At 34.6% G+C, this 8,778-nt stretch overlaps 1 protein-coding gene across 1 annotated transcript; it reads left to right on the top strand.

The window, feature by feature from the left end:
• The first annotated feature begins 714 nt into the window (after positions 1-714).
• Positions 715-1,245, top strand: LOC132314123 (uncharacterized mitochondrial protein AtMg00820-like). The gene is made up of 2 exons (XM_059813023.1): positions 715-756; positions 907-1,245. Exons 1-2 carry the CDS (start codon positions 715-717, stop codon positions 1,243-1,245), a joined length of 381 nt encoding a protein of 126 aa, XP_059669006.1.
• The last annotated feature ends 7,533 nt before the right edge of the window (positions 1,246-8,778 follow it).

Here is an 8,778-nt window from a genome sequence, read left to right as displayed (position 1 = left end):
TGGGGGGAAGCCGTTCTTACAGCCACTCATCTCATCAACCAATTACCTACCAAAGTCTTAGATTTTAGAAGTCCTTGGGAAACACTTTCACATCATTTTCCAGACTTCCTTACTCCAAACAGGTTGTCTCCTCGGGTATTTGGTTGTGTTATCTTTACTCATGTTCATGCTCACAATCGAAGCAAACTTGATCCCCGAGCACTTAAATGTATTTTTATAAGTTACTCTTCAACTCAAAAAGGTTACAAATGTTACCATCCGCCTACTCAGAAAACCGACATTTCAATTGATGTCACATTTGTTGAACATGAGAGTTTCTTTCATCATCCTTCTCCACAGGGGGAGGTAACAAGTGATGAAAAGGATGATGATGCCGATGTCCTCGATTTCGATCTTATGCCCAAATTGTCACCACCATCTTTGAGTCCAAGTTCTGCAACCACTCCTGCCTCGGTTTCCTTTGGTTCCCCTCTTACCGCGGCTTCTCCAAGTCCGGATCACATTCATTCCCAGGTTTCACTACTTACTTCCGATCCCAGTTTTGATATTCCTCCGCTTCAAAATCCAAGTGTGACATCTCTTGAATCTTAACCACAATCTCCTCCTAAAAATCCAACTCCATCAATCAATCCAGTAGTCACTAAACCACTTCAAGTTTTTTCGAGAAGGAAGGGAGGCAAGACTAATCCGAAGCAAGCCCAAAAGTCAGAACCTATGCTTGGGAAAGAAACCACTCAGGAGAAAAACACTACTCAGGTAAACAATTCCACTCTTGTGTTTGATGAGATTGATTTAGAACTACCCATTGCAGTTCGAAAAGGTACCTGAAGGTGTACACAACATCCACTCTCTCATTTTGTTTCCTTTGAAAAATTATCTCCCTCACATAGAGCCTTCCTTACTCAGCTAAACTCAATAGCCGTTCCTAAAACATTGTCTGAGGCATTAAACAGCAGGGAATGGAAGCAGGCCATGAAAGTTGAGATGGACGCACTGGAAAAGAACAAGACTTGGGAGACGGTCGAATTACCGAAGGGAAAAAAAACTGTGGGATGCAAATGGGTGTTTTCAGTAAAATTCAATGCAGATGGATCTCTTGAAAGGTACAAGGCAAGGCTAGTAGCAAAAGGATATACCCAGACCTTTGGTGTTGATTATCAAGAAACTTTTGCCCCAGTGGCAAAAATGAACACAATAAGAATTTTATTGTCTTTGGCTACTAACTTTGATTGGACTTTGCAGTAGTTTGATGTAAAAAATGCATTTCTGCATGGAGATCTTGAAGAAGAAATATATATGGACGCTCCTCCAGGGTTTAGTTTTCCGAAGAAGAATAGGGTATGCAGACTAAGGAAGGCACTGTACGGACTGAAGCAATCCCCCAGGGCTTGGTTTGGCAGGTTTGTAAGAGCAATGTTAGCAATGGGTTACAAACAAAGTCAAGGTGATCATACTTTGTTCATTAAACACTCTTCTTCAGGGGAAGTTACAGTCCTCATTGTATACGTAGATGATATTATTGTCACTGGCAATGATCAAGCTGAAAGGGAAACTCTTAAAGCTAAACTGGCCACGGAATTTGAAATAAAAGGCCTAAGCAAGCTGAAATACTTCCTGAGAATTGAAGTTGCTTGCTCCAAAGAAGGAATTTTCGTCTCACAACAAAAGTATGTTATTGATTTACTGAAAGAAACAAGAAAGATAGGCTGTAAGCCTGTGAAGACTCCCATTGAACCGAATCATAAGCTTGGAGAAGCTGTTGATGATGAGCCAGTTGACAAAGGAATGTATCAAAGACTTGTTGGAAGATTAATCTACTTGTCTCACACCAGGCCTGACATCGCCTATGCAGTTAGTGTAGTGAGCCAATTTATGCACAACCCAAAGGAAGTACATCTCCAAGCAGTATACAGAATCCTGTAATATCTAAAAATCTAGTCCAGGTCGAGGCATATTGTTCAAGAGAAGATTGTGCTTGAACTTAGAAGTTTACATAAACTCAGACTATGCAAGTTCAGTGTCAGATAGAAGATCAACCTCGGGTTATTGTGCCTTCCTAGGTGGGAATCTTGTTACATGGAGGAGCAAAAAGCAGCCAGTAGTTGCAAGGTCAAGTGTAGAAGCTGAATTTCGTGCCATGGCTTTAGGAATATGTGAATTATTATGGTTGAAAATAGTCCTGAAGGATCTTGGAGTTTCAGTTAAGAGGCCGATGAAGTTATATTGTGATAACAAGTCAGCCATCAATATTGCACATAATCCAGTGCAACATGACCGCACCAAGCATGTGGAAGTTGATCGCCACTTCATAAAGGAAAAGCTCGATAATGGACTGATTTGCACTCCGTATGTCTCAACAAGAGGACAACTACCTGATGTACTAACCAAAGGGTTAGCCAGTCCTGCGTTTCAAAGAATTGTCTGCAAGCTGGGGATGGAAGATATTTATTCCCCAGCTTGAGGGGGAGTGTTGGAGAATTACGTGATTTATGTAATTGTTAGATAAATTTGGAAAGTATTAACTGTCTGATTTTGTACTAATTACAGGCTAATATAGCTGGTGTATTAAAGTTTAGGTTGACTTATTTTATTTTCTGATCTTAGGGATTTGATTGTATATTCCTTAATTTACTGGATTCTAATCTGATTGTATTCAGCCTATAAAGGTCAGGCTGCTTTGTATTAGAAAGTTATGAAATATACTCCAGTTTTTCCCAATTTCTGTGTTATGTATATTAAAATTTGATGAAACTAATAATGTATAACGATTGGCATGGCTATATATATATATATAAAGCTGGAATGTATAATACTTAGTTTTCAAATTGCTGACAATAATTATAAGTAATTTTAAAATTCTTGCTGAAAGGACTCACTCAAATAAAGAACATATAGAATTTTGAGTTGTCAATCAAATCATTTGTTATGTAATATAGTCAATTTTGTGTGCTTGTGAATTCATAAATAAGCAATTGTATATTGTCAAGAAATTTTTTCCATGTAATTCATATTTTTTATTTTTTTTATTTTTTATTTTTTAACTCTAATATTTTTATCTATATTTGTTTTATAATTCAAGTTTCATTGAGAGTTTTTTTTTTTTTTTTTTTTTAGCAATTTGTACTTATTTCTAGTTGGTCGCTTCTTTTTGACGGTGGTGTTATTGAAATCGTTATTGTTGTATTTTGTTTATTTTGGACTTTGGGAAGGTGTCTCTCTATTTGTGCTTTTTTCAATTTTTTTTATTTTTTATTTTTTACATTCTTCTCATCAACCTGATTCTCTTGGTTAAAAAAAAAAAAAAAAAAAAGGTTCAAGTTCCTCTATCCGTTGAATATATATATATATATATATATATATATACTCCCAACTATAAAAGGCCAACAAGTACTCTAATCTTTTTTTCATTTTTGGTGTTGGTACTATTGTCTTACTTTTGCTAATGTTGTTTAATGACTCCATTGTGGCAAAGAGAGATTTGAAAAGGATAATCTAAACTCTAAAAAAATTAAAGAATGGCAATTGTGGTATTAAAAATTATGGGAATCAAAGTGGAACCCTTTTGTAATTTCATTTGGAGTGAGAAAGGGAATGAAGCACCTAAAGATAATTGTGGAGCACCAATATCAGCTCTCTTAATTTTTACTTGTTTTGCACAACAATGAGTAATATTTTTACTTGTTTAAAATGCACATAAAACAAATAATCAATTTACCAATTAAAATGCACATAAAAACAAATAGTTAAATTTCAATCTTATCTTTTTGAAAACTAGGGATATTACATAATAAGAAAGTTCATGTATTTTTATTAAATATGAGAAGGCATTAGTGTTACTTTTCTTCTCTCTTGAATTCATATAATGGGTATTACACTTGCGAATATGTAAATGTGAGTAAAACAATGATATATTGAAGTAAAAAATACCAAAAATGAACTTCTATTTTTATTTGTTAAGATTTAGACTTTCAAAAGTAGGTTAAAAATGTCCAAATTAAAATTTATAATGAGTTTTGAGATGATACAAGTTATATTTATTTCTAAATTCATAATTATTACGGAATAAAATAAGTGTTTTAAAAATTTTTGCAGGGACCAATTAAAAATTTTTTTTAATGAATTTTGGGGGCCACAAGTAGAGGTATTTGTATAAAATAATAATTAATAGGGAATAAGAAAAATTTTGGTGGGGCCATGTCTTGTGTCCCGCCTAGGAATGGCAATGGGGCGGGGATCTCATTCCCCATCCCCACGCTCGGTGAATTTTTTCATCTTAATACGTGTTTAAAATTTCACCCCCATCCCCCTACCCGCCCCACCCTGCTCCCATAATCGATTAACACACTAAATTTTTTAGCACATAATTTTTCTTTTTCTTAAATTCCAAGACTCAGCACAACCAAGTTATAATTTTTCTCAAGTGTGTTTATCTATACTTAATCTAATTTAGTAACATATCATAATAGCTAATGAATAAATGTATATGTACCGTAAACGGGACGGGTTTACCCAATCCCCTGCTCCTGCCCCTGTCGGGTTTTAAAAACTACCCCCATCACCATTCACACAAAAGGGTCCCCAAACCCGCCCTAAACTGGGCGAGGCGGGGATCCGGCGGGTTTGGAAATTTTGCCATCCTTAGTCCCACCCCTAGCTCCAAGAGCCTTTGTGAAATTTTAAGAGTTTAATTGAGGCATTTCTATAATTATCAAAAAATTTGTATTTTTGTCAATTTTAAATCTTAAAATTAATCATACAACTAATACTTGGTAATTAAATCCTTATCTCCTATCCCACAATTAAGGATACAAATACATTGAGATATCTCATGCAACAAACTTAATTCCCTACTTTTTGACTTGCAGTACTAGTCTCCGTCCGTCCCTCCACATTCAAGCTTATATATGAAGCTAGCGTCCTAGGGTTTATGATCAAACAACTTCGAATATTATCCTATAATTAGCTTATATATGAAGCTAGCGTGTGTGTGTGTGTGTGTGTGTGTGTGTGTGTGTGTGTGTATATATATATATACACATGATCATATTCACGGCTTACTTGTCTTTGGACGTCTCATCATCTATCTCAGAGTTCTCTTTTCAAGATTCTAGCTACGTGGGATCGATGGAGAATGATTCTGGTTATGGTTTCTTTACTTTTTTCTTGTAGTAGTGTTTGATGATCATTGAATTTTAATCTTCAAACACTACTTCAAGAAAAACGTAAAGAACCTATCCTTGCAGCCAAACAGGATCTATATATGCAATCAGGTTGAGGAAGCCTACAGGTTTTTATATGTTCTATAATTAACTTATTTCAGTTATATATTTAGTCAGTTATATGATCTGTTATATATGTATCTGTGTATATATATTTTTTTCTTAGCTTTCTTATAATAAATGAAGAAATCTTGAAACAAGTATATATGGTTAATTTGGTTCCTGATTTCTATAGAGTATCTAATTTTGGTGTTTTATGCAGCACCAGTACTCTTAAGTTTTCGTTTGATACGAAGGGTGGTATCATTCCTTTTATATATTTATGAAATTAATTGGATTTTTGAAGTAAAATCCAAATCAAAGCATAAGGTTTGAATTGATTCGGATCGAATTGCAAGGATTGTTTGAAACCCTAAATTTTATATATGTTTTATTTAGATCCTATAAATTTTATTAGGAAAATGATATTTAAACGCATTGATTTGGCCGATTATTTAGGTAGAATCCTAGGTGGCAGTCCAGTTGGCAAAAAAATTTGCTTACGATCAATTCATCTCCCCGTCTCTCCACTCTCTATCTAACAGGCCAGACAACGGCGCATGGGTCTTATTTTCCCCCTTTCTCTCCTCTCTTTCTCTCTCCAGCTTCATCGGCGTATGGAGGTGCAAGCAACGGTGGCCGCCTTTGGGTGATGTGTGCACTAGCTAGGGTGAATATGATAATATATATTTTTTTATTGTGATAATATATATTTTTTCCCGGTAAATTCATTAATAATAACTTTGTTGGTGTGCAATTTTTATTTTTTATTTTTCAATTATGTGTAAACTAGCTGGGGTTTAGCCCTATATTTATTTTTAGCATTGGTCTTTTAGTTGAATGTTTATGTTGATCTGTTTTAGATCTTTGGCTCTTGCTGTGTAGCTTGTGTCCTTGGGGCTTCTTTATTCTTTGGTTTCTTCTCAATAAATTTTTATCCACTGATATATATATATATTAAATATTAACACCGTTGATTTTTTACATTATCAATTTAATTAGTTTTTGATTGTATATAGTCATCTAGTGTTATAATATTCCAATCCTTTCTCAAATATGGAAAATGTTTTTTCCCCATATCTGGGAAAGGTATATTGGTACATGGACTTTTGTTATCTTAGTCTTCAAAATAATTTTTCTCGCATAAACTCAAAATTTATTACTGAACTAAAATATAGTATGGTAGTCTTTTTGTTTTTTTTGGACCCTATTAATATGAGTCACCAAGATTGTAGTTTATAAGTGCTACTTCTTAACAATTTCTTAAATCGAGTGTTCAAATTAATTTCAATAAGCATCACTAATGAGTAGGCAAGTCTTGTCCTAATGGATACATGAGTTTCTTTTCGCCAATTAAAAAAAAAAAACCCTTGAATTTCAATTCATGGTTTAAAGCAATATGTTGTGTGTGAGTAAAATGTGCGGGAAATCTTAGATCAAAACATTAAATATGAATGGTTCATACCTAAACAAGAATTCTTGAACAGTGAACAACTAGTCCAAATATTCACGACCGATTTTCTTTCGGATAGACCGTGAAAGGAGAAACAAGGCTGGAATGCCAACAGGCGTCTATTATTAATTCCATCTTCCAACATGATAATACCCATTTTGGGAACATTCAGTGCCAAATCATAGAATGGGTAAGTCCCTAATCCCTAAAACAAATTATGTAATGTACATTACCTGCTGGGTTTAGGGGGCATTTTACTGGAGGTTTTACTAAAAAAAAATGCTTAGGTACAGAACTAAAGGCTAAAGGTAGATTAGGTGACCAAATCATCTAGAAGTGACGCGCGCACGCACACAAATGAACCGTATTAAAGCCGCATTCTCTAAAGAAGCACAACCATGATCCAACCTAAAATACCAACAAAAATAAAAATGAAACCAGCACATAAACAGCACTATGCTGCCTAAGATCATATGATCACATGACTACGACCAATCACAAATTGCATGTAACTAAAATGTTATGTTTGTTTACTTGTTTTTATTTATTATTATATGAAAGCTTGTGATTGGTCGCAATTACATGGTTTCGCCGAACCACATAATAAATTCTTCTCCACAATACCCTGGTTGTCCTTCCCCCCACCCAAAGAGTCTGAAAGCACAAAAACAAAAAGAGCACAACAAAGAAGTCTCTATGGAACTAAACAAAATACACGATGCAGCAATTAATATTTCCTTGAAGGAACCTGATCGATCAGAACAATTTACTTTGCACTGTATCTTGAATTGTTTTAATAACTGCAGAGGGTGGACTAACTTTGCTTCTATACACCTTGTTGTTGCATTCTCTGATGCTGTAAACAGTGTGTGAGATACATAAATGTAATTGACATATTTCAGTGGTAAAAAGCGAAGTTGAAATTGAGTTCTAAGTTTTCATTTATATTTGTGTCTCAGTTTTGGAAGCAGAACAGTCAAGTGAAAAATACTTATGCCAATTCCAGTTCGATATTGAACAATATTTAGTCAAGTAAAGTGTGTGAGTGTCTCGATTTAGGAAGCAGAAAAGTCAAGTGAAGAATACTCATGCTGATTCTGGATCGACATTGAACAACATTTAGTCAAGTAAAGTGTGTGAGTGTCTTGGTTTCGGAAGCGAAAAATTCAAGTGAAGAATACTCGATCATGCCAACTCCGGCTCGACATTATTGAACAACATTTAGTCAAGTAAGTGTGTGAGGATCACTTAAAGTGAATTTGAAGTTGGATAGAGTACTTAGGGTTTTTCAGCAATCGTACCGGTTGAACATCACAATGGAACAGCTTGCATTACCTGAGCAAAACCAGTACTCAGTAAAAGTCCAATCGGTTGCACTTTCAATTAGAATTGGTTGCACTTATCCTGGACAGAAAAGAAAAGTTTTGTTTTAGTAAATTTCTAATACCTTTATAATTCTAAATTAGAGATATGTTTTAGTACAAGATTGTACATGTTTTCTAACCCTATTAGGTCTTTCTGATATTCTATATAAACTCTCATTCGCACACAATTCATTATGGCTTTTTCATTGAAGATTTAAAAAATCCTAAAGAGCCTTTTGTGTGAGTTTTTAAGAGTTTCTTATTTTTCATATTGAGAGGACACAAACTATACATACGAGTAATTTAGGATGGTGTTCTCTATCTGATCGAAATTCAAATAATTGAAGATCCATTGATACCATTTAGAAAAAGTAGAGCTTATATTTATTTTCATCAATTTAGATTGGAAAAAAAATAAGGAAGCGATTACACTTTGAAGGGGTCAAAGAATTTGTGTAGTGTTGTTGCTCTAACAGCAATCCTTCGATTTACAAGGATTGAGGGAGTAAACCTGAAGTCGGGGAGCGTTTGGACAAGGAAGTCAAAGGCATAGGCGTTTACCAATTGATTCTTGATAAAGTGAAGGGGTGTAAGCCTGAGTCCAACTTCATTCTATTATGCTTAATCTACAGTGGATTGCTCAACACCACGTAACAATCTTTGAGGTTTTTCCGACGTTTGGATGATTTTCTCCAACTATGTA

Source organism: Cornus florida, unplaced genomic scaffold (assembly GCF_030987335.1).
Source record: "Cornus florida cultivar Cherokee Brave unplaced genomic scaffold, ASM3098733v1 CherokeeBrave_3.0.0_Hap2_Chr06, whole genome shotgun sequence".
Lineage (NCBI taxonomy): Eukaryota > Viridiplantae > Streptophyta > Magnoliopsida > Cornales > Cornaceae > Cornus > Cornus florida.
Note: the sequence above shows the minus strand (reverse complement) of the source record. Positions and strands in the feature narration are given on the sequence as shown.

Coding starts and splice junctions, on each gene's coding strand:
- LOC132314123 (XM_059813023.1), top strand. CDS start 715: ATGCTTGGGAAAGAAACCACTCAGGAGAAAAACACTACTCAG. Junction 757..906: donor AGGAGAAAAACACTACTCAG/GTAAACAATTCC, acceptor TTCCTTACTCAG/CTAAACTCAATAGCCGTTCC.